The sequence below is a fragment of the Procambarus clarkii genome, chromosome 83, assembly GCF_040958095.1.
Source record: "Procambarus clarkii isolate CNS0578487 chromosome 83, FALCON_Pclarkii_2.0, whole genome shotgun sequence".
In the NCBI taxonomy this organism is placed as follows: domain Eukaryota; kingdom Metazoa; phylum Arthropoda; class Malacostraca; order Decapoda; family Cambaridae; genus Procambarus; species Procambarus clarkii.
Window position 1 is genome coordinate 23,804,165 of NC_091232.1, and position 27,274 is coordinate 23,831,438.

Sequence of the window (27,274 nt, forward strand, 5' to 3'; positions counted from 1 at the left end):
AGGCAATTAGATCATCGGTACAACTTCGTTCCAATAGGGTCTGAGACCCTAGGCCCATGGGGAGAGAGTGCAAGAAGGTTTCTTAAGGATCTTGGTTCCAAGCTCATTGACACCACAAGAGACCCTAGAGCAGCAAGTTTTCTCTTTCAGCGCCTCAGTGTCGCAATCCAGAGGGGGAATGCTCGCTGCATCCTCGGTTCCTGCCCGGCGTCGGAGGAGTTCGAGGAAATCTACAGCCTCTAGGAAGCGAACTTTTTTGTGTGTCCTCTTAATGTTAATTTTTTGAAAAAATCAAATATGTAACTGTATAACCTTGCATAATAAAGTGTACATCATAAAAAAAGGGAGGTGGTAGGAGAAGCGAACACTCTTACGTATTCAGAGTTAAATGGCAAGTTTTTCCCTGAATGCTCTGTGTTCCCTTCTCTGAGGCTGTGGGTCCCTATAATTGCACCAGAGGTGGTACCCCCCTACTATATAGATGTCTTGTCTAAGACAGGGAAAAAAAAAGCTTTTATGAAGCTTTTTTTCATGCGAGGGAAATCTACGAAACCTCTTTACCCATTGCTTTAAAATTTTGACAACGTTGCATTCCAATAGGCGCGTGTTTTTATATACCTACTATATACATGCTTCACCTGTGAAAGGTAAAATATGTTTTTTTAAAAAGCAGCGCCATAATTTGGACAAAAGAGCAACACACACTGCAATCTCCGAAAGTTCTTTATCGATTGCCTTGAAATTGTGACACAACGTTCCATTCGAATATGGGTGTGTTTTTATATGCCTATTATATAGATGCCACACCTGTTAAAGGTAAAAACATGCTTTTTTCTTAACTGCGCCATCTGTTGCACGTAATAGCAACTCATGCTATACTAAATATGTTACGATTGCAATTCAATATTTCCCATTGCATTGACAAAATGAATCTTGTACAGATTCCTTTTTTGTGTTTACGTGCAGTGTTAAGAGCGTAAGCAATGGTGGAGAAAACTACTATTGATACACTAGACGTTGTTCAGGCGTTCATAAACAACGAGAACTGCCTCTCCAAATTGAAGTTTTAAAGGAAACCAAAACTAGTGTTGATAAGGGCCTACCTTGAACTAAAAGTAAGAGAACAAGATCCTATCATAAATGAATAGGCCTTTGAAACCAGAAGACAAACAGGAAAGTCTAGTCTGTAGCAAAGTAGCGAGTGATATGGACTCCACTAAAAAGGAAGACCTGGGAAGTGATGGTGCGAGTGACACAGGTGAACCTAATGTGTGCCTATTGACAGTGAAAATGCGAGAATTAGAAATAAATCGTGAAATCGAAGGGAAACTATAGAAGTAGAGAGAGACGAAAAAGAGCGAGAAAGAGAAGAAAAGGAGAAAAAGAAGAAAAGAACATAGCTTTCATGACAGGGGGAGAAACAGAAGAGAAAGACAGGAGAGAAAGAAAGAAAGAAAGAAAGTTCTTTGCTGCCTCCGAGAAAATAGCTGCCTCATTGGACTGGCCTATGGACAATCAGGCTATTATGATTCAATCACTGCTAACTGGGAAGGCCCAAACAGCGTACTCCACACTGTCCGTAAGTCAGTCTAGTTGTTACGACGCTATCAAGAAGGTGGCGGTGATGGCTTGTCAGTTGGTGCTTGAAGTATATAGACAGAAGTTACGTAACCTTAACAAAACAGCAGAGCACACTTTTAAGAGATTGGCTTGCATTAAGGAACAGTTATTTTACGATTGGTGTGCGTTTTGGAAGGTTGAGACTAAGGAACAGCTGGAACAACTTATCCCGTTGGAAGATTTCAAGTAGTGTCTATCAGATGGTCTGAAAACGCACTTGGAGACACAGCAAGAAGAGACATTGGGTGCTGCGGTCACCATGGCTGAAGAATGTATTTTAACTCATAGGCCCTCTACAAGATATGTTTCCAAGACCAACTCAAGCAGGAGGAGTGAACCATTCCCCATGGTGCCGTGAAGAGAAAACTTCACCTCAGGTAGTCTGAGACGAACAAGCTCAAGGAGAGACAAAGTGTGTTTGACGTGCGGGAAGAAAGAACACGTGTCTGGTAAGTGTAAGAGCAGGGCAGGTAACGACCCGCATAGGGAAGTTATGCTGGTGAGTTATGTGACACTACCAGTTGAAACCCATTCCCTGTGAACAAATAGGAGAGAGAAACCAGGATTGTTTACCCTATACTTCGAAAGGGTATGTATCGAATGACCAGTATAGCAGGTCAGTAGTAATTCTGAGAGATAGTGGAGCAGCCCAATCTCTGATTTTGAAGAGCACATTACCCAAGGAAGTGCCTACTGAAGGAAAGCAAAGTGTCATATTAGGTGGGTTTCTCTCGACTTTGTATGTTGCTGCTCCATGCTCCGACGATGGAGTCAGGTTTGTAACACGACTGAATTTGCCTTCTAAGTTAACTCACGTGCTTGAAGAGCAACAAAGATCCTTAATTGAGTTAATAACGCAATATAAGTCTATTATCAGAAATGTTCCGTGTCTGACGTGTCTTGAAGCACGGCGTTATCCTTGAGGTGGGCGGTAAACTGATAAAGCAGCATCCCTACAGACTCAATCCCCGCAAGAAGGAGGTGGTAAGACGTGAGGTGGACTACATGCTTCTACATAATTTATCACCCCAAGTATTAGCCCGTGGTCATCCCCTTTATGAGGATGACTACGGGTATCTGGAGACAGTGTATGTCATCAGCTGTCTCTTAAAACCACGATGGCCATTGTGGCGTTTACAGCAAGGAAGATACAGCAAGTGAAATATAAATTACAGCATAAACTTTAAGGATGCAAATATCCAGTTCTAGAGTGAAATGGTAGTGGGAGTGCCTGTGGTTGGCAGGTCAGGATCTGTCCAAAGATCGCGTAAACACAGGCCCCCTCCAGTGACGTCACGAGGTACCGCGTCACCCAAGGGAAGGCCCTGGTTGGAGGAGACCTTGGTACCTGGTCTCTGATTGGGCCATTTCGAATGCCAATGAAAACTGTGTGCGATGCCGCTGGCCTAGGCCGCCTCTCGGTGTTCCCAGCATTCAGAACTCATCACTTCACCTTCACTCATTCTGCCCGAAACGCTGCGCGTACTAGTGGCTTTACAAGATTGTAATTACCATATTATGTATCCTCACAATCCCAATTCTTGTATATGCATAAATAAATAAATAAGACGTGAATTCATTAGCTCTCGGCCAGAAACTAGGAAAACCCGTCTAAACGCGACCTAAAGTTTACCTCGACATCCCAATTTCATCCCGTGCGTCCGTCTACTGAATCCGGTATCGTTTGGGATCAAAGTTAACGAAATACGAGTGATACTGAGAGACAAAAAGTGTAACTCCACACGTGTTCCATGCGGAGTGCAATAGACAGCCCGGGATAATCTTCAGTTATCAATTCCCATGCATCACCATCCATGAGCCTAACGCTACATGGGTGGAGAATAGTGGCCTAGCCATTGTTCCCCAGTGTGCTAGATATTTATCGATGTGAAATAACTTAATTACAGCCACTAGTGGGACACAGTCTTTCACGCCACTGCCCTACTCACCTAATTGTATTCACTTAGTTGTGCTTGCGGTGGGGGTTGAGCTCTGGCTCTTTGGTCCCGCCTCTCAACTGTCAATCAACTGGTGTACAGATTCCTGAGCCTACTGGGCTCTATCATATCAACATTTGAAACTGTGTATGGAGTCAGCCTCCACCACATCACTGCCTAATGCATTCCACGTGTTAACTACTCTGACACTGAAAAAGTTCTTTCTAACGTCCTTGTGGCTCATTTGGGTACTCAGTTTCCACCTGTGCCCCCCTTGTTCCCGTACCACCAGTGTTAAACAGATTATCCTTATCTATCTTGTCAATTCCTCTGAGAATTTTGTAGGCAGTAATCACGTCTTTCCTTACTCTTCTGTCTTCCAGAGTCGCGAGGTGCATTTCTCGCAGCCTTTCCTCGTAACTCATGCCTCTTATTTCTGGGCCTAACCTAGTGGCATACCTCTGAACTTTTTCAAGCTGTCTTGTCCTTGACTTGATACGGGCTCCGTGATGGGGCCGCATACTCCAGGATTGGTCTTGCATATGGGGTATACAAGGTTCTGAATGATTCCTTACACAGGTTACTGAAGGCAACTCTGATGTTAGCCAGCCTTGCATACGCCCCCAATGTTATTCTTTTTATGTAGGCTTCAGGAGATAGGTTTGGTGTGATATCAACTCTTAGATCTTTCTCGCTGTCCGTTTCATGAAGGACTTCTCCCATTCGATATCTTGCGTCTGGTCTCCTGTTTCCACTGCCTAGTTACATTACCTTACATTTACTTGGGTTGAACTTTAGTAGCCATTTGTTGGACCATTCATTCAGTTTGACTAGGCCATCTTGTAGCCTCATACTATCTTCCTCTGTCATAATCCTCATCATAATCTTTGCATCATCAGCAAACAATGAGAGGAACGATTCTGAACCATCTGGGATATCATTTACATATATCGGAAACAGTATAGGTCCAAGAACTGAACCCTGCGGAACTCCACTGGTGACACCTCTCCAATCTAAGACCTCCCCCCTTCACAGTGACTCGCTGTCTTCTGTTGCTTAGGTACTCCCTTATCCAATGGAGTACCTTCCCTTTCACTGTAGCCTGCATCTCCAGCTTGTGTACTTGTCTCATATGTGGTACTGTGTCAAAGGCTATCTGGCAATCCAAAAATATTCAGTCTGCCTGGCCCTCTCTATCTTGCCTGATTTGTGTTATTTGTTCAAAGAATTCAGTTAATCCTGTGAGGCATGATTTGCTTTTCCTGAACCCATGCTGCTTTTGTGTTACAAAGTTCTTTCACTCCAGATGCTCCACTAGTTTTTTTTTTCGGTTTCTTCCAAGCTGCACGCTTACAGTGGACAGCCTGAGCACAGTCTGCATTCCACCAGGGAATGTCCTTCCGCCTGCCCTCGGAGGCAGAGCGAGGAATAGAGCTGAGGGCAGCGTCGACGACGGTGTCATGAAAAAGAAGGCGAGAGCGAGGGAGAGGCAGAATGGAGAGGTCGGAAAGAGTAGCACGGAGGGTGATTATGTTCAAGTCAGCCTTGGCAAACTGCCACGTAGGGAAGGAGAGGGGAGGGTGAAAGCGAAAAATGTAACAAGGATGGGGAAATGGTTACTGTTATGGAGGTCATCAAGAACCCGCCACGAGAAATCAAAGTAAAGAGACGACGAGCAGAAAGATCATGACAGGAAAGGGTGCGAGATCGAGAGTCCACATGAGTGGGTTCTCCAGAATTCAGAAGAGACAGGGAAGAAGAGAGGACGAACGGTTCGAGAAGGAGGTGTTTGTCAGAACATCACCCCAGTTTGTTTGTTTGTCTCAGGTATTTGTCGGAACATCATCTTAAAGGGTATATCGACAGTTGAAATCACCCAACAGGAGCACAGGCTTCGGCAAGGAGTCCAGAAGGTGCTTAAGATCAGGAAGAGAAAGCGGGAAATTTGAGCGGAGATAAATGGAACAGACCATATACCATTTACTCATTTAGACACGAGGTTCAGAACATTAAATAGGCGATTGAAAAAGTAAGGAGACGAAGGGAATGTCAGTACGAATCAAGTGAGCTGCAGAGTTATGTGCCCTAGCAAAAGCTAGGGAAGGGAAAGGGGGAGGGGAGGGGGAGAGAGAGAGAGAGAGAGAGAGAGAGAGAGAGAGAGAGAGAGAGAGAGAGAGAGAGAGAGAGAGAGAGAGAGAGAGAGAGAGAGAGAGAGAGAGAGAGAGAGAGGGGGGGAGAGTGAGTGAGTGAGTGAGAGAGAGAGAGAGAGAGTGAGGGAGAGTGAGTGAGTGAGTGAGTGAGTGAGTGAGTGAGTGAGTGAGTGAGTGAGTGAGTGAGTGAGTGAGTGAGAGAGAGAGAGAGAGAGAGAGAGAGAGAGAGAGAGAGAGAGAGAGAGAGAGAGAGAGAGAGAGAGAGAGAGAGAGAGAGAGAGAGAGAGAGAGAGAGAGAGAGAGAGAGAGAGAGAGCGAGAGAGAGAGAGAGAGAGAGAGAGAGAGAGAGAGAGAGAGAGAGAGAGAGAGAGAGAGAGAGAGAGAGAGAGAGAGAGAGAGAGAGAGAGAGAGAGAGCGAGAGAGAGAGAGAGAGAGAGAGAGAGAGAGAGAGAGAGAGAGAGAGAGAGAGAGAGAGAGAGAGAGAGAGAGAGAGAGAGAGAGAGAGAGAGAGAGAGAGAGAGAGAGAGAGAGAGAGAGAGAGAGAGAGAGAGAGAGAGAGAGAGAGAGAGAGAGGGGGAGAGTGAGTGAGTGAGTGAGAGAGAGAGAGAGAGAGAGAGAGAGAGAGAGAGAGAGAGAGAGAGAGAGAGAGAGAGAGAGAGAGAGAGAGAGAGAGAGAGAGAGAGAGAGGGAGAGTGAGTGAGTGAGTGAGAGAGAGAGAGAGAGAGAGAGAGAGAGAGAGAGAGAGAGAGAGAGAGAGAGAGAGAGAGAGAGAGAGAGAGAGAGAGAGAGAGAGAGAGAGAGAGAGAGAGAGAGAGAGAGAGAGAGAGAGAGTGAGTGAGTGAGTGAGTGAGTGAGAGAGAGAGAGAGAGTGAGGGAGAGTGAGTGAGTGAGTGAGTGAGTGAGTGAGTGAGTGAGTGAGTGAGTGAGTGAGTGAGTGAGTGAGAGAGAGAGAGAGAGAGAGAGAGAGAGAGAGAGAGAGAGAGAGAGAGAGAGAGAGAGAGAGAGAGAGAGAGGGAGAGAGAGAGAGAGAGAGAGAGAGAGCGAGAGAGAGAGAGAGAGAGAGAGAGAGAGAGAGAGAGAGAGAGAGAGAGAGAGAGAGAGAGAGAGAGAGAGAGAGAGAGAGAGAGAGAGAGAGAGAGAGAGAGAGAGAGAGAGAGAGAGAGAGAGAGAGAGAGAGAGAGAGAGAGAGAGAGAGAGAGAGAGAGAGAGAGAGAGAGAGAGAGAGAGAGAGAGAGAGAGAGAGAGAGAGAGAGAGAGAGAGAGAGAGAGAGAGAGCGAGAGAGAGAGAGAGAGAGAGAGAGAGAGAGAGAGAGAGAGAGAGAGAGAGAGAGAGAGAGAGAGAGAGAGAGAGAGAGAGAGAGAGAGAGAGAGAGAGAGAGAGAGAGAGAGAGAGAGAGAGAGAGAGAGAAAACACAAGCAAAGCTGTGGGGCCAGATAAGGTCAGTCCAAGACTACTACGCTGCTGCGCTGACCTGTTGGCTCCACCTCTCACGCGCCTCTTCCAACTGTGCCTAGTTCAAGGAATTTGGCCCTCCTTATGGAAGAAGGCAGACGTTGTTCCAGTGCACAAAAAGAAGAGCAGCTCAGTAGTTGGTAACTACAGACCTGTGTCACTGCTTTCCATTACTGGCAAGATCCTAGAATCATTAATTGCTCAGCAAATGACATCATTTTTCGACCGTCATCGGCTAATTTGTGATCGACAGTATGGTTTTAGAAAAGGCCGATCTGCTGCTGATCTTTTGCTAAATCTCTCCTCTAAGTGGCATCAGTCACTGGATGAGTCCATGATCAGCTGTGTTGTAGCTCTAGATATAGCAGGAGCCTTTGATCGGGTCTGGCACTCTGGACTAGCAGTGAAGCTTCAAGCTTTAGGCATTGCAGGCTCCATCTTAGTGTTATTAAAAGACTACCTTCAAGAACGGACTCTAAGGGTGGTCCTCAATGGAGCAGAATCCGATAGCCACTCAATTGGTGCCAGCGTTCCACAGGGTAGTGTGCTTGGCCCTCTGCTGTGGAATGTTTATTTCAACGATCTTCTTCATCTCATTCCTGAAGCTCAAGCCTATGCTGATGACTGTACTCTAACCTTTACATACAGAAAGGAGGAAATGCTAACTGCTGCAAGAATCATTAATCACAAACTTTCAGCAATTTCTACCTGGGGTAGGAGATGGCAGGTCACATTTGCGGCTGAGAAGACTCAAGCGATGATGATAACTAGACTGCACATGGCGAATCGGACAGAACTGCAAATGGGTGGCAAATCCCTAGAGTTCACAGAAGAATTTGACATCTTGGGAATGAAGTTCGACTCTTCAATGACAATGAAGAGCCATGTGCTAAACCTAGCTAAAAAGGCAGCCAGGAAACTTACAGCACTACGGCGCATCACATATCTTCTTGACAGCAAGGGATGCAAAACCTTATATGAAGCTCAAGTTCGCTCCCATCTTGAGTATGCACCCCTTTCCTGGATTGCCTGCCCCCCATCTTTCGTCAGACTGTTGGACAAAGTGGAGAGACGGGCTAGAAGGCTTATCTCTAGTCTTGACCAAGTCTGGTGGGAACGGTCTGAACATCAGAGCCTGCAACACCGTCGGGACGTTGTTGGTCTTACTGTTATGTACAAGGCCAACATCCTCAAAGTTCCGCACTTGGCCCAACTCCGTGGAGTACCAGTAGTTCCCACTCGTAACACTAGGCTCTCAACCTTCAACACTCTCATGCTGGAAGTGCCATTCTCAAGAACATCACTCCATCAGCGTTCATTCCTTCCGAGACTTACTCGCATCTGGAACTTGTTCGCTCAACAGCTTGATACACGGGAGATCAGGTCAACTGTTCACATGAAGACTCTGGCACACAGCTGGCTACAAGCTCATCCTGTTCCTTATATGATTGTTACTTAATGTTTTTTAATGAATAAAGGCTATTCCTTCTAAAGCAAATAATACCAGGCTCATGATATAAATGGGCATCTAGGAGTAGGTTTCAACTTAGCTTACATAAGATAAATATATGATAGTTCCCAATGTGTTAGTTTCAAAGTATACTCTTATGTAATAAATGAGTTTCTAGGTGTAGGCTTCAGATGAGCTGAGGTAGGATAACAGCTCTTGCTTGCAGTTTCAGTAGGTATGTTATTAGGCATCCCTTATGAATCCTAGTCTTAGTTTAAAAAAAAAAAAAAAAAAAGAGAGAGAGAGAGAGAGAGAGAGAGAGAGAGAGAGAGAGAGAGAGAGAGAGAGAGAGAGAGAGAGAGAGAGAGAGAGAGAGAGAGAGAGAGAGAGAGAGAGAGAGAGAGAGAGAGAGAGAGAGAGAGAGAGAGAGAGAGAGAGAGAGAGAGAGAGAGAGAGAGAGAGAGAGAGAGAGAGAAAGGAATAACCACGAAGAGGACCAGGACGAGCACTAAGTATCGGCTCCTGGAGACATACACAAGGTGGTGAAAACTGTGTAATCAGAAGTTGGCATGAAATCCACGAATATTCCATTGAAGAATAGACATTGTCAAAAAGAGAGAAGACAGCAATAGAGAACAATGAAGAAACAAAGGAAAAGAAGAACACAACATATTAAATAAGCTCAGGATCAGGGGTCAGTGAAATCAGGGTTAGGGGGCATGGGTAAACCTAATAGGGATGGAGTACAGGGAGCAGGAGGTCAGACCAGAGGCAGACGGACAGGTTCCGGAGGAGGGGAAGACAACCAAGAGGGGCAGTCAAGGACGGAAGGAGGGGGGTGCATAAACCTAGGAGCGCACTTAAGCAGGAGCAGCAACCGAGAGGGAATCACGAGCTAAAGAAACCTCCATAGCTGGGACAGGGGGCCGACCACTGAAATGGTAGGGGACGGAGCGAGAGAGTCAGAGGTGGGGGGGGGGGGCAAGGATGAAAGCGATGCCTTCTTACCCACCTGGGAGGAGGAAGGAGAAGAGCCAGGCTTACGTTTTTGACTCAAAGAGAACGGTGTTCCAGCAACAACATCCTGGGAGACAGACTCAATTGTCTAAAGAGGAGAAGAAGAACAGGAGAGAACACCATGAAGATTACTGGGAGGATGATGGACAACAGGCTGGACAGACAGGCGGAGTGGAGGACCAAGAGACTGGGGGGAGGGGAGGGAAGAAGGATGGGGGTGACATGGAAAAGAAGACACAGGAGACATGGCAGAATTTGGAGGAAGGGGGAAAACACCAGATGGAGAACCTGGAGGGAGACACCACGGGACAGATCGTAAAGGAACAGCGGAGGAAGCTGGTCCGGGTCTAAGGCCTGGAAACTGTAATCACTAAAGTGTTAACTATATCTTGTTAGGCAAGTTATCTGTGTGATAGCGTCATTTAACGTAATTCATCTTGATTGATTAACTGTCCGTGTGACAGGAATTAATGTAATTACTCACTGATTGTTTAATTATCTTTGTAACAGAGTAGTTACTGTGAAGAATTACTGTTTTGATAGATTGACTGTCTGAGTGACAGATTGTACTTAACGTAAATTATCTCTGATAACTATCTAGGTGACTGCAGTTAACGTAATTAATTAATCTAATTAAGTAATTGTTTATTACGATTTAATTGAATGTAACCAATTGTTCTTCTCTATGTAATAGAACTTTAACCTAATTGGTTAATTGTTTTTAATTGCTTGCCGTCCATAGAAGCATGTATAAACGTAATTAATTTTATATACTGAAGACTGTCTCAGTGATAAGTTTTCTTTTGTATGATTGTTTTGTTATTTGTTTGGATTGTTCCAATTGTTTTGTATTGCATGTATTTTTATTGCAATTGACTCCGAGTGGATACAGGTGCTTAGTTAGCTCATGTTGTCCTTCCTTGGCCGTGGAAGAGAGGTGAGACGTGCTCTCATTATACCAGCCGAGAGCGGTGGGATGTCATCCAACTGCATTGGCATTGTTAGCTGTGAAGTGACACTCAGGACATTAACGTATCGCTAAATTGTTGTGCCTTGAATATTATTATGTTTTGTTAATAAACTGTTGTCGTTGCCAAATAAGTGACTTTAAGCCAATACCTTTCAAGTGTACTGTCTTTAATCATTGTCCTCTATAAGCTGCTCCAGATATCTTGCACTTAATTTGTGTCGGCTGCTGGATTCGAACCTAGTGAAAGGCCAGTCACTGAATATATATAATTTCGGTGTGAGAACCTCATAGTTACTCTTAAGATTCCTACAAGCAATTGAGGAGCTAACAACCTAGTGGATAGGAGTACCAGGAAATTGGACTCTACCGGATGCTCTCGCCTATATTTCATTTGGAAGTTATAATCTCACATCTGATACTTTACATGATTGCTTCTGTGCAGACCTTCTGTCTGAGATCAAAATCTCACACCCCGATCTTCTAGTACCCGAGCCTGGTAATGAGCTAAGGTTATGCATAGATTACAGACAGGTTAACAATGTCATAGTATCACTCAAAGAAGAGTGATAATTAATAAACAATTATATTATTATAACATTTATTATAATAATAATTGTTAATTGCATTTAATAAATATAATAATTGCATTTAATAAATATCACTCTTCCTTCTGCTTGGTCTTGACGGAAGCCGACCTCGGTTGAAGGAGGGCTGTGATTATCTCTGTCTGGAACCCGTAGGTGCGGGACCGGGACGTCCACCAACCCTTGAACTATATGTTTAACACATCTCTAACCCTGTCTGTCCATGGAGGACAGAAGAAAATGTATATATGCTGGTTAGCATTGGAAATGTGTGGCCACGTCTGTGGTAGAAAAATAATAATAAAAAAAACAAAAAATCCCTGGGGCTCGTGCTGTCCCAGGCTCTGCTTCAGGAGACTGGAGTCGTTCTTGCTCTTGCTGTGATGGTTCTTCTCCGGCCCCGACCACGGCGGTCTCCGGGTTTGGGGTCCCTGTGCCTTCTTTTACCAACTTCAAGGTCAATTCCGGAGCTCACAGTTCCTGTGACGACGATGGAACAAATCGTATTGGCGTTTGCCTTTCCATTGGAGACCTTCGGCGCCGTGGAGAGGGGGAACCTGCTACTTGGGTAACAGCTTCTTCTCCATATCAACCTACCCTGGCTTTGTGCCCTGGAGAGGCCACTCCTGACCGTCAACCAGAGAGAAACTCCATAGTCTCCCGAGACTGATGGATGCCTATTACTAGTAGCTGATACATATCCACTTCCCAGGATAAAAGTGTGTATTGATACCATTGGTAGATCCACCTTCCTCATTAAGTTCGAGCTCTTCAAGGGATATTGGCAGGTACCTCTGACAGAGCGTGCCAAACCTATTTCTGCTTTTGTAACTCCTGATTGTCTTTCTGAGTGTCAAGTGATTCCATTTGAAATGAAAAATGTCGTCTCTATATTTCAGCGATTGATGGCTATTGTATTACACGACGTAGAGAATGCAATGGTCTACACAGATGACGTGTTGATTTACGACTCAAAATGAGAAGACCATTTACGACATCTGGACGCATTTCTTTTGGCTATTCAACAAGCTCGGTTGATAGTCAATCTGCATAAGTCGGAATTTGTTATAATCTCTTATCTTTTTAGAACATGTGGTTAGTGGAGAATGATCGGCCCTAAGAACCGCAACGTAGAAGCCGTCGTTCAGAATCCGACCCCTTCAACACATAAGAAGGTTCTGCGGGTCCGGGGTATGGCTGGATTTTACCCTAAGTTCATTTCTAAACTCTCAACTATTGCAATGCCTGTGACAAAGAGGCATTGCAATAGGCTTCGCTCCCTCCTGAAGAAGGGAGCAAAGTTTGTGTGGACCAAGTACTGTCTGATAGATTTTGGAAGCCAAAAAGCCGTACTGATATCATCTCCTATTCTCATGTCCCCAAATTTCGAGGACAGATTCATATTAACCGTTGATGCTTTAGATTACAGTATCAGGTCAGTGTTATCACAGAAGAATGCTAAAGGGGTAGAACACCTTGTGGCTTATTATTCCAAGAAATTAAGTGATTGTCAACGAAACTATTCAGTGATAGAGAAAGAAACATTGGCCCTGGTGAGCGCTGTTCAACACTTTGACGTCTATTTGACGAGTAATGGTCATCCAATTTTGGTCAAATCTGACCATAATCCTTTAATGTTATTAGGAATTAGTGAGTCACTTGCGCGTCATGTAAACGACGTAGTCACGCCCACGTTATGATGTGAGCGTGGATCACTAATTCCTCTGAGCTGCAGTAGTAGTCAGGGGAAAATTTAAAATTCCAGTTTGGCAGCAGGATTCTGCTTCTGGAAACTTTCCTTATTAAGACTCCTCAATAGCTCGGTCGATAAAGCTTCTGCCTCACACACGTGAGGTCCACGGTTCGAGTCTCCTAGAGTCCAGGTGAAGGGAATTACATGTTATATTATTATTCTATCTTCCTATAAGTAAATAATTTACTGGAAATTTGTATTAACTAACCCAACTATAAGTGTATAAAACATTTGTGAGTAAGGCATTTTAATTTTAATTTTAATTTATGTAGACATAAAAAATAATTTACCTCAAAAACTGAATTCCACGGTTTGCAAGCAGTAAACTGTTTAAGTTCCTGTCGAAATGAGCATTGAGTCACTCCATCATTGTCAGTTCCAGTTACTCTCAGTCTGATCACACCCTGTATAAATATGAGTTACAGTTTAATCACTAACATTTATTAATGAAAGTAACATGCTAACATTTAAGCGACGTAGGTCTCACGTGCTTCAATTGGGAATAAGAATATAATTTAAGAAAAACGATTTTCACCGCAAGAACTTACCTGTTAGAGGGCAGACCACCAGGGAGACCACAGAGAAAACAAATAACATATATTATATGTAAATGGTAACAAGAAGAGAACACTAACTGCTGACATGAATATTCTCCATGTGTTTAATCTTCATTGTATGACAAAGAAAATCAGCCAAGTCCCTCATAAGTCATCCACTTTCCTCACACTATTTCCCTCAAAAGTCCAATACTTGACTCCTGGTCAACTACTTGACTCCTGGTCAACTACTTGACTCCTGGTCAACTACTTGACTCCTGGTCAACTACTTGACTCCTGGTCATATACTTGACTCCTTGTCATATACTTGACTCCTGGTCAACTACTTGACTCCTGGTCAACTACTTGACTCCTGGTCAACTACTTGACTCCTGGTCAACTACTTGACTCCTGGTCATATACTTGACTCCTGGTCATATACTTGACTCCTGGTCAACTACTTGACTCCTGGTCAACTACTTGAATCCTGGTCAACTACTTGACACCTGGTCAACTACTTGACTCCTGGTCATATACTTGACTCCTGGTCAACTACTTGACTCCTGGTCAACTACTTGACCCCTGGTCAACTACTTGACTCCTGGTCATATACTTGACTCCTGGTCAACTACTTGACTCCTGGTCAACTACTTGACTCCTGGTCATATACTTGACTCCTGGTCAACTACTTGACTCCTGGTCAACTACTTGACTCCTGGTCATATACTTGACTCCTGGTCAACTACTTGACCCCTGGTCAACTACTTGACTCCTGATAATATACTTGACTCCTGGTCAACTACTTGACACCTGGTCATATACTTGACTCCTGGTCAACTACTTGACTCCTGGTCAACTACTTGACCCCTGGTCATATACTTGACTCCTGGTCAACTACTTGACTCCTGGTCAACTACTTGACTCCTTTTCAACTACTTGACTCCTGGTCATATACTTGACTCCTGGTCAACTACTTGACTCCTGGTCATATACTTGACTCCTGGTCATATACTTGACTCCTGGTCAACTACTTGACTCCTGGTCAACTACTTGACTCCTGGTCATATACTTGACTCCTGGTCAACTACTTGACTCCTGGTCAACTACTTGACTCCTGGTCAACTACTTGACTCCTGGTCATATACTTGACTCCTGGTCAACTACTTGACTCCTGGTCATATACTTGACTCCTGGTCAACTACTTGATTCCTGGTCAACTACTTGACTCCTGGTCATATACTTGATTCCTGGTCAACTACTTGACTCCTGGTCAACTACTTGACTCCTGGTCATATACTTGACTCCTGGTCAACTACTTGACTCCTGGTCATGTACTTGACTCCTGGTCAACTACTTGACTCCTGGTCAACTACTTGACTCCTGGTCAACTACTTGACTCCTGGTCAACTACTTGACTCCTGTTCAACTACTTGACTCCTGGTCAACTACTTGACCCCTGGTCATATACTTGATTCCTGGTCAACTACTTGACTCCTGGTCATATACTTGACTCCTGGTCAACTACTTGACTCCTGGTCATATACTTGACTCCTGGTCAACTACTTGACTCCTGGTCAACTACTTGACTCCTGGTCAACTACTTGACCCCTGGTCAACTACTTGACTCCTGGTCAACTACTTGACTCCTGGTCATATACTTGACTCCTGGTCAACTACTTGACTCCTGGTCAACTACTTGACCCCTGGTCAACTGCTTGACTCCTGGTCATATACTTGACTCCTGGTCAACTACTTGACTCCTGGTCAACTACTTGACTCCTGGTCATATACTTGACTCCTGGTCAACTACTTGACTCCTGGTCAACTACTTGACTCCTTTTCAACTACTTGACTCTTGGTCATATACTTGACTCCTGGTCAACTACTTGACTCCTGGTCATATACTTGACTCCTGGTCATATACTTGACTCCTGGTCAACTACTTGACTCCTGGTCAACTACTTGACCCCTGGTCAACTACTTGACTCCTGGTCATATACTTGACTCCTGGTCATATACTTGACTCCTGGTCAACTACTTGACTCCTGGTCAACTACTTGACTCCTGTTCAACTACTTGACTCCTGGTCAACTACTTGACCCCTGGTCATATACTTGACTCCTGGTCATATACTTGACTCCTGGTCAACTACTTGACTCCTGGTCAACTACTTGACCCCTGGTCAACTACTTGACTCCTGGTCAACTACTTGACTCCTGGTCAACTACTTGACTCCTGGTCATATACTTGACTCCTGGTCATATACTTGACCCCTGGTCAACTACTTGACTCCTGGTCATATACTTGACTCCTGGTCAACTACTTGACTCCTGGTCATATACTTGACTCCTGGTCAACTACTTGACTCCTGGTCATATACTTGACTCCTGGTCAACTACTTGACTCCTGGTCAACTACTTGACTCCTGGTCAACTACTTGACTCCTGGTCAACTACTTGACCCCTGGTCAACTACTTGACTCCTGGTCATATACTTGACTCCTGGTCATATACTTGACTCCTGGTCAACTACTTGACTCCTGGTCAACTACTTGACCCCTGGTCAACTACTTGACTCCTGGTCATATACTTGACTCCTGGTCAACTACTTGACTCCTGGTCAACTACTTGACTCCTGGTCATATACTTGACTCCTGGTCAACTACTTGACTCCTGGTCATATACTTGACTCCTGGTCAACTACTTGACTCCTGGTCATATACTTGACTCCTGGTCATATACTTGACTCCTGGTCATATACTTGACTCCTGGTCAACTACTTGACCCCTGGTCATATACTTGACTCCTGGTCAACTACTTGACTCCTGGTCATATACTTGACTCCTGGTCAACTACTTGACTCCTGGTCAACTACTTGACTCCTGGTCATATACTTGACTCCTGATCAACTACTTGACTCCTGGGCAACTACTTGACTCCTGGTCAACTACTTGACTCCTGGTCAACTACTTGACTCCTGGTCATATACTTGATTCCTGGTCAACTACTTGACTCCTGGTCAACTACTTGACTCCTGGTCAACTACTTGACTCCTGGTCATATACTTGACTCCTGGTCAACTACTTGACTCCTGGTCAACTACTTGACTCCTGGTCAACTACTTGACTCCTGGTCATATACTTGACTCCTGGTCAACTACTTGACTCCTGGGCAACTACTTGACTCCTGGTCAACTACTTGACTCCTGGTCAACTACTTGACTCCTGGTCATATACTTGATTCCTGGTCAACTACTTGACTCCTGGTCATATACTTGATTCCTGGTCAACTACTTGACTCCTGGTCAACTACTTGACTCCTGGTCAACTACTTGACTCCTGGTCAACTACTTGACTCCTGGTCATATACTTGATTCCTGGTCAACTACTTGACTCCTGGGCAACTACTTGACTCCTGGTCAACTACTTGACTCCTGGTCAACTACTTGACTCCTGGTCATATACTTGATTCCTGGTCAACTACTTGACTCCTGGTCAACTACTTGACTCCTGGTCAACTACTTGACTCCTGGTCATATACTTGACTCCTGGTCAACTACTTGACTCCTGGTCAACTACTTGACTCCTGGTCAACTACTTGACTCCTGGTCATATACTTGACTCCTGGTCAACTACTTGACTCCTGGGCAACTACTTGACTCCTGGTCAACTACTTGACTCCTGGTCAACTACTTGACTCCTGGTCATATACTTGATTCCTGGTCAACTACTTGACTCCTGGTCATATACTTGATTCCTGGTCAACTACTTGACTCCTGGTCAACTACTTGACTCCTGGTCAACTACTTGACTCCTGGTCAACTACTTGACTCCTGGTCATATACTTGATTCCTGGTCAACTACTTGACTCCTGGGCAACTACTTGACTCCTGGTCAACTACTCGACTCCTGGTCAACTACTTGACTCCTGGTCATATACTTGATTCCTGGTCAACTACTGACTCCTGGTCAACTACTTGACTCCTGGTCAACTACTTGACTCCTGGTCATATACTTGACTCCTGGTCAACTACTTGACTCCTGGTCAACTACTTGACTCCTGGTCAACTACTTGACTCCTGGTCATATACTTGACTCCTGGTCATATACTTGACTCCTGGGCAACTACTTGACTCCTGGTCAACTACTTGACTCCTGGTCAACTACTTGACTCCTGGTCAACTACTTGACTCCTGGTCATATACTTGATTCCTAATCAACTACTTGACTCCTGGTCATATACTTGATTCCTGGTCAACTACTTGACTCCTGGTCAACTACTTGACTCCTGGTCATATACTTGATTCCTGGTCAACTACTTGACTCCTGGTCATATACTTGATTCCTGGTCAACTACTTGACTCCTGGTCATATACTTGACTCCTGGTCAACTACTTGACTCCTGGTCATGTACTTGACTCCTGGTCAACTACTTGACTCCTGTTCAACTACTTGACTCCTGGTCAACTACTTGACCCCTGGTCATATACTTGACTCCTGGTCAACTACTTGACTCCTGGTCATATACTTGACTCCTGGTCAACTACTTGACTCCTGGTCATATACTTGACTCCTGGTCAACTACTTGACTCCTGGTCAACTACTTGACTCCTGGTCAACTACTTGACCCCTGGTCAACTACTTGACTCCTGGTCAACTACTTGACTCCTGGTCAACTACTTGACTCCTGGTCAACTACTTGACTCCTGGTCATATACTTGACTCCTGGTCAACTACTTGACTCCTGGTCAACTACTTGACTCCTTTTCAACTACTTGACTCCTGGTCATATACTTGACTCCTGGTCAACTACTTGACTCCTGGTCAACTACTTGACTCCTGGTCATATACTTGACTCCTGGTCAACTACTTGACTCCTGGTCATATACTTGACTCCTGGTCAACTACTTGACTCCTGAGCAACTACTTGACTCCTGGTCAACTACTTGACTCCTGGTCAACTACTTGACTCCTGGTCATATACTTGATTCCTGGTCAACTACTTGACTCCTGGTCAACTACTTGACTCCTGGTCAACTACTTGACTCCTGGTCATATACTTGACTCCTGGTCAACTACTTGACTCCTGGTCAACTACTTGACTCCTGGTCAACTACTTGACTCCTGGTCAACTACTTGACTCCTGGTCATATACTTGATTCCTGGTCAACTACTTGACTCCTGGTCAACTACTTGACTCCTGGTCAACTACTTGACTCCTGGTCATATATTTGACTCCTGGTCAACTACTTGACTCCTGGTCAACTACTTGACTCCTGGTCAACTACTTGACTCCTGGTCATATACTTGACTCCTGGTCAACTACTTGACTCCTGGGCAACTACTTGACTCCTGGTCAACTACTTGACTCCTGGTCAACTACTTGACTCCTGGTCATATACTTGATTCCTGGTCAACTACTTGACTCCTGGTCATATACTTGATTCCTGGTCAACTACTTGACTCCTGGTCAACTACTTGACTCCTGGTCATATACTTGATTCCTGGTCAACTACTTGACTCCTGGTCATATACTTGATTCCTGGTCAACTACTTGACTCCTGGTCATATACTTGACTCCTGGTCAACTACTTGACTCCTGGTCATGTACTTGACTCCTGGTCAACTACTTGACTCCTGGTCAACTACTTGACTCCTGGTCAACTACTTGACTCCTGGTCAACTACTTGACTCCTGTTCAACTACTTGACTCCTGGTCAACTACTTGACCCCTGGTCATATACTTGACTCCTGGTCAACTACTTGACTCCTGGTCATATACTTGACTCCTGGTCAACTACTTGACTCCTGGTCATATACTTGACTCCTGGTCAACTACTTGACTCCTGGTCAACTACTTGACTCCTGGTCAACTACTTGACTCCTGGTCAACTACTTGACCCCTGGTCAACTACTTGACTCCTGGTCAACTACTTGACTCCTGGTCAACTACTTGACTCCTGGTCAACTACTTGACTCCTGGTCATATACTTGACTCCTGGTCAACTACTTGACTCCTGGTCAACTACTTGACTCCTTTTCAACTACTTGACTCCTGGTCATATACTTGACTCCTGGTCAACTACTTGACTCCTGGTCAACTACTTGACTCCTGGTCATATACTTGATTCTTGGTCAACTACTTGACTCCTGGTCAACTACTTGACTCCTGGTCAACTACTTGACTCCTGGTCATATACTTGACTCCTGGTCAACTACTTGACTCCTGGTCAACTACTTGACTCCTGGTCAACTACTTGACTCCTGGTCATATACTTGACTCCTGGTCATATACTTGACTCCTGGTCAACTACTTGACTCCTGGTCAACTACTTGACTCTTGGTCAACTACTTGACTCCTGGTCATATACTTGACTCCTGGTCATATACTTGACTCCTGGTCAACTACTTGACTCCTGGTCAACTACTTGACTCCTGGTCATATACTTGACTCCTGGTCAACTACTTGACTCCTGGTCATATACTTGACTCCTGGTCAACTACTTGACTCCTGGTCATATACTTGACTCCTGGTCAACTACTTGACTCCTAGTCAACTACTTGACTCCTGGTCAACTACTTGACTCCTGGTCAACTACTTGCCTCCTGGTCATATACTTGACTCCTGGTCAACTACTTGACTCCTGGGCAACTACTTGACTCCTGGTCAACTACTTGACTCCTGGTCAACTACTTGACTCCTGGTCATATACTTGATTCCTGGTCAACTACTTGACTCCTGGTCAACTACTTGACTCCTGGTCATATACTTGACTCCTGGTCAACTACTTGACTCCTGGTCAACTACTTGACTCCTGGTCAACTACTTGACTCCTGGTCATATACTTGACTCCTGGTCATCTACTTGACTCCTGGTCAACTACTTGACTCCTGGTCAACTACTTGACTCCTGGTCATATACTTGATTCCTGGTCAACTACTTGACTCCTGGTCAACTACTTGACTCCTGGTCAACTACTTGACTATTGGTCATATACTTGACTCCTGGTCAACTACTTGACTCCTGGTCAACTACTTGACTCCTGGTCAACTACTTGACTCCTGGTCAACTACTTGACTCCTGGTCAACTACTTGACTCCTGGTCAACTACTTGACAGCCGGTCTTCTGCTTTACAAATGACAATCAAACTTGAAGATAATATACTACCACTCAAATAATCGAGTACCTCACAGATGGTCATCTTCCTCATTAAACGTTTACTACCTCACATCAGGGAAGCTTTACCACAACCTTGTCAGCACACTCTCCTAGTATCCTCAGCACCACCCTTCCCCCCTTCCCCGCACACTCTTAACTCTACTACTTCTGTATGCATCAGTGTGTATCTCCTGTGTATCAATGTGTATCTCCTATGTATCAATGTGTATCTCCTATGTATCAATGTGTATCTCCTATGTATCAATTTGTTGGCTAAAGTCCTCAATTTTCATAACCTATACAATGTTCTGATAATAACACCTCGGTAATTATTTACCCAAACCACTAACCCTAACAAAGTGAATGATTTAGTATGATATTAACTACAAAGAACGTTCTCTACTCTATACTAACCAACAGGTTAACACTATAGAGCCTTCTCATGTATTCTAATTAACAAGCTCCCACTAAAGAGTGCTCTCATGTATACTAAATAAAAAGTTCACAATAAAGAGCACTCTCATGTATACTAACCAACAAGCTCACACTATAGAGCACTCTTATGTGTACTAACCAACCAGCTCACACTATAGAGCACTCTTATGTGTACTAACCAACCAGCTCACACTATAGAGCACTCTCATGTATACTAACCAGCAAGCTCACACTATAGAGCACTCTCATGTATACTAACCAACCAGCTCACACTATAGAGCACTCTCATGTATACTAACCAGCAAGCTCACACTATAGAGCACTCTCATGTATACTAACCAACCAGCTCACACTATAGAGCACTCTTATGTGTACTAACCAACCAGCTCACACTATAGAGCACTCTCATGTATACTAACCAACCAGCTCACACTATAGAGCACTCTCATGTATACTAACCAGCAAGCTCACACTATAGAGCACTCTCATGTATACTAACCAACCAGCTCACACTATAGAGCACTCTTATGTGTACTAACCAACTGTACGTCCTCCCAGCAAGCATAAGAAATATTGCCGGAACAACAGTGGACATTTTCAAGAGGAAACTAGATTTATTCCTCCAAGGAGTGCCGGACCAACCGGGCTGTGGTGGGTATGTGGGCCTGCGGGCCGCTCCAAGCAACAGCCTGGTGGACCAAACTCTCACAAGTCGAGCCTGGCCTCGGGCCGGGCTTGGGGAGTAGAAGAACTCCCAGAACCCCATCAACCAGGTATCAACCAGGTATCAACCAGCTCACACTATAGAGCACTCTCATGTATACTAACCAACCAGCTCACACTATAGAGCACTCTTATGTGTACTAACCAACAAGCTCACACTATAGAGCTCTCTCATGTATACTAACCAACAAGCTCAAACTATAGAGCACTCTCATGTATACTAACCAACAACCTCACTCTATAGAGCACTCTCATGTATACTAACCAACAAGCTCATACTATAGAGCACTCTTATGTGTACTAACCAACAAGCTCACACTATAGAGCACTCTCATGTATACTAACCAACAAGTTCACAATAAAAATTTAATGACACTACATTTTAATTACATGTAAATAAAATCTAATTAAGTTTAACTTAAAATATATATTTTAAATGGTGAGAATAAAAAAGTTAGAAAATGGCCAGTTATAGCGCAATACATTAACCACAAACTTTATTTCATCACTAATTCAGCATATAGCTAAAAACTATCCAAAACAGACGAAATATAATAATAATAATATCGTATAATATATTCCCCCATTATAATCTTCTCAAATTATTTTTCTCTCTGGGTTATTCTTATCTACCTGATGGTATCTGTGCTGCTCAACCACTGTAAACTACTTAACCTCAACATTATTCAGCAAATTTAACAATAAAATTAATCTGATTTATTTTGTGTGTATTTTATACTATAATATTTAGGATGGTACGGCGAAAGAACGCACAGATAGATGGATAGATGTATAGTTAGGTGCATGGAAAGAAAGATGGATGGATATATAGATGGATAGAGTGATGGATGGAAAGAAAGATGGATGGATATATAGATGGATAGATTGATGGATGGATATATAGATGGATAGATTGATAGATGGATAGGTGCATGGATATATGGATCGATTGATGAGTAGATGCATTGATAGATAAATTGATATAATGAGAGAATGATAGATAGATGGATATAGTTGATTGATAGACAGTTATATACATAAATCAATAGATAGACTGATTGAAAGACAGAGAAACACATAGATGATTGAATAGATATTGATATGGACAGAGGGACAGATAGATATATGTTTAGATAGGCAGATGGATGGATAGATAGAGCAGTAGGAGAGATGGGAAGCAGTCTCAGAAAATGCTGAGAAACCCCCCCCTACTCTACTGTAATTTGAATCTCCTTATCACGTCACTAGCCTCCAGCTTCGCGTCATATCTCAAGAACATCCCACCTCGCATGTTTAGGTCGGTCTTATCTATTCTTCTCAGTAAATTCCTTAGTCTATCAAAATCAGCTTTTCGAAAATCTGGCACCTTATCAAACAATTTTCTTCCACATCGGTTTCATTCTAGGTTATATCTGATTGCCTTGTGATCACTGTTCCCTAGCTCTCTCCATATTTCATTATCATTTATTTTTGTCTGTTAGTTATCACTATCTAAAATACTATTTTCCCGTGGTTGTTTCTTAATATGTATTTTTAGGAACCATTTATCAACTAGTTCTATAAATCTTCTGCTTTGGTACTCCGTTTTGTTAATCCAGTTTATTCGATTACAATTAAAACTTACCCGTAACATATACACTGAGCAAGATGCCAGATATTTGCTTCCATTTTCTCGAAGTTTCGTGGACTATATGTTTCTTATTATTGATAATTATAATTTTAATATAATTCAAACAAAATAGTCTCCGTTGGCTCAGTTTTGATCCTCTCTCTAACACTACATTAAAAAAAAATTCCCTGACTCATATGGATACTCCCACTCCTCGTCTCATCTGTTTATCTGTGTGAAATAATTTAAATCCCTTAATTTGTTGTTCAGCTAATAATAGCTTGTTCTCTACATTGATCTACGTTTAAGCTATTGCAATATCATCTAGCCATTCTGCACGGATAAGAGCACTATATCAACTATTTTGTTTCTAAGACTCCTACTGTTTGTATAGGAGTCTTAAAAATACCTTACACGATGCTTGCAAGCTCACGACAATCTCAGAGAACCATCTGACACCAGCGAGTTCCAAATGGTGTTGAGCGTGCAAGTCATCGTACCGTTTGATGTGGAGAGGAGACCGAAACCTTATGTTCACCTAATCCAAAAGTTTATTCCACACAAGTTATATACTAAAAATTGGAAAACACAGTGTCGGAATTGTTGGCTAAAACGAACTTAGTAGCAAAACTGCACACTGCACTGCAGTTCCTCAGCAACAGGACCAGGTAAGCAACAAGGTCAGGACAGGTTTTGTTTTTGATGAATGTTCCACCCAAAGAATAGTCGCCAAAAGAGTGGTAGAAAAAAAGGAACTTTAAATTGTGGCACGGGTCACTTTGAACATTTCTGAATTCCTGACTATCTCAGGACCCCAAGCTTACGACGTAGTGGAGCCCCATGTCAGCTGCGAAAATTATTATAGGTCTATTCAGGATAGAATATAAGAGATAAAGCCATCTGCTTTACAACATTTGAAAGCTAACATATCAATTTATCTGTTAAACATATTATCGCTAAAGTTATCTGGGACATAGGGTTTCTGACTGGATCAGATTATTAGCATACTTATATACTTAAAAAGATGAAAATACAGAGCAATCATTTGTAACATTTTTGCACACAGTAATCTTCTGACGGGCACGTACTCAGGCTCAATACGTCAACCCCTGAATATAAAGTACTTAGTAAAAATATATTAGTAGCCACACTTGGCACAGAACAGTCTGCCTTAGAAGTAACCCAGTTGGGTGATGCAGGATTAGAGTGAGCAAGCTCTGGGAACAGGAAACAGTAGTAGGGTGTAAGCCACACAGACGAATTTTTTTTTTCAGGCCAGAGGACCCCTGTGCGGTGTAAGCCACACAGACGAATTTTTTTTTTTCTGGCCGAGGACCCCTGTGGGGTGTAAGCGCCACAGGTGATATACTTTTTTTTCTGGCCGAGGACCCCTGTGGGGTGTAAGCGCCACAGGTGATATTTTTTTTCTGGCCGAGGACCCCTGTGGGGTGTAAGCGCCACAGGTGATATTTTTTTTTCAGGTCCAATATCCCGTGTAGCGCTTGGGGGTTTTCAGGTCCAATATCCCGTGTAGCGCTTGGGGGTTTTCAGGTGAATTTGGGGAGTCACAGATTAAGGATTTCTTATGAGTGAGTAATTTCCGAGATTTTAGAAGTTTGTTAAGTTCTTATCATGAAGTAATGTCATACGAGGATTCTTACTTAGAAACTAGTATATCTGAATCATTTCACAGCCATCCCCCCCTCCCTCACCTTTCCCTCCCCCTGCCTCTCCCGCTTGTACCTCACACCCCCTCCCTCCCCCCCTTACCTCACAATCTCTCGCGTCACCTGTATTTACCTTACGCTCGGCCAGCCAGACGCTTCGTGTAGGTCACCTCTTATCTTATCTTATCTTCTCCATAATAATATCTGGACCGTCCCTCCACCCTCTCTCTCTCTCCTCTTCATATTATTCTCTCTTCCTATTTTTCTGACATCGTAATGTTTTGTTCCTTTTTTCATTAACCAGTCAGTTTTATACAAATCAACCGAAGCATCTCAATGTAACCTTTATTACTGAAACTGCCTCCGAGACTATCTAAGCTGGCCCCAGCTACCTGCCCCAGGCTATCTGCCCGAGGCTATCATCACCTGATTACCTGCCCTGTCATCTACCAGTCATTGTCAGCGTTCGCCACCATAATAATTTATATATATACATTAGGCGTTAATAAAACTTATTTATTTATTTATAATTTATTTAGTCATCTAATTCGTAGTTTACACAATTTATAATAAACGATTCATTTAGCCCGAAGTTCTAAGAAGCTCGCTCCTCAATCCGCTTGTATAATATCCGTCCTATTCACTCTTCATCTCTGTAAATAAAGAATAACAGTTTCAGATAGCGTTTACACATGTACAATATATATCAGACACATAAAACCTCGAAACAAATGTACTCACCATTTTCCGTTAGATAATTTGTTATAGCCTCATTCAGCCAGTCGTCTCCAAGCACATTTTCCAACAAATATCGCTCTTATCATAACACAGCGTTTCATAGCAGCTCGGCATATTTTTAAATAAAGCATAAGATAGCCTCATTACGTTCCTATCATTCTGCATATATTCTCCATAAGTAAAACTAGTTTCAAATAGCTTTATTGCAGTTTTTAGATCCTTGTTTGAAAGATGGTAACAGAAAAACATCGCATATAGCCCGCATACGTAAGTATTTAAACTCTGAAGTCTCTCTGTAAACGTGTATACATCACAGTCTTTATAATAATTTATAAACTCCGAAATGTATGGCGAATACACATTTATTCCATATGAATCGAGTATAACTATTTTCCGTTTAGATTTATATACAACAATCCAGTGACCCATTACTTCCTTAGAGTCTCTTCCTAAGGTATTTATTATAAACATAATCGGTTTATCCCGTATTTGCTTCATTATTCTATATATATCCGTCGCTAAATAGCATCCAATATATTTAGCTTTACTACCTTTCATATCGTTCAATGCCGTATTAATTTGTTTGCAGTTCATGCTCTTGTATCACACACAACTCGCCTATCGGAATAAATTCTCAATACTCCCGTTGTAATTCCGAATAAAATAATAACTTTATTTGATTTCGCTGGAACAGCAAATTCTAATGTAATTCTCAGGTTACCCGAAGCCTCTATAGGAAGGGTATCTCTCAATTCCTCAGGCGTTAGTCTAAATGCCAGTAACGTTCTTCCTTTTATAAATGAATTATATGTCAAGGTATTGCAAGCATTAAAGCCTACTGTATTTTGAGTCTCGTAGTATAGTTTCGAACATTTATTCGGGAACTTGCAAGTTATATTAAATAAGTTTGTCCCATCACGTGTAATATATACATTAGATAAATCGCAGTGATCGAAATAAAGTGGATTAAGTGTATACGCTCCTGATATTGCTTCCATATCCATCATCATAATAAATAATTTATCTGGGATAATGCTCCCCCATGGCTGGTCAATACTTAATCTCTGCTGCCCATTACCAAGAATGAACGTCTTGTGGAGTGTCTTATCAAACGTATATGTAACTGGCGTATTTTGTTCAGCCAGAGCTCTATTAATAGTCTCAAATCCAGATGCAAATGGAGTTATCCGATCAATCCACATTCTAGCTAGTTTTATGTTAAACTTATATCCAGATTCAATACTGTTTATAACCCACGGATCACTGTTAAGTTCTAATCTCAAACGAATATCAATTCCATCCAAAAGATATTCGCTCAAAGTTGTAATGTCCAATAGCAGTTTAAAGCAACAATTTACTCCCTCAGTTTTTAACTTTACAAATCTAGATTTAAGGTCTTCTGAGGCATTCTTAAAATAATCTACATCATATTTTTCAGGAAAAACATCATTATAGAAATACGTCAGTTCTTTAA

General features: G+C 43.0%; 1 protein-coding gene across 1 annotated transcript in view; it reads right to left on the minus strand.

The window, feature by feature from the left end:
• Positions 1-27,274, minus strand: part of LOC123768783 (extended synaptotagmin-3) — a 252,127-nt gene that overhangs the window by 89,919 nt on the left and 134,934 nt on the right. The window contains exon 6 of the mRNA XM_069316476.1: positions 13,225-13,338. Coding sequence (XP_069172577.1) covers positions 13,225-13,338 — 114 coding nt within the window. The remainder of the gene's footprint in view (positions 1-13,224; positions 13,339-27,274) is intronic.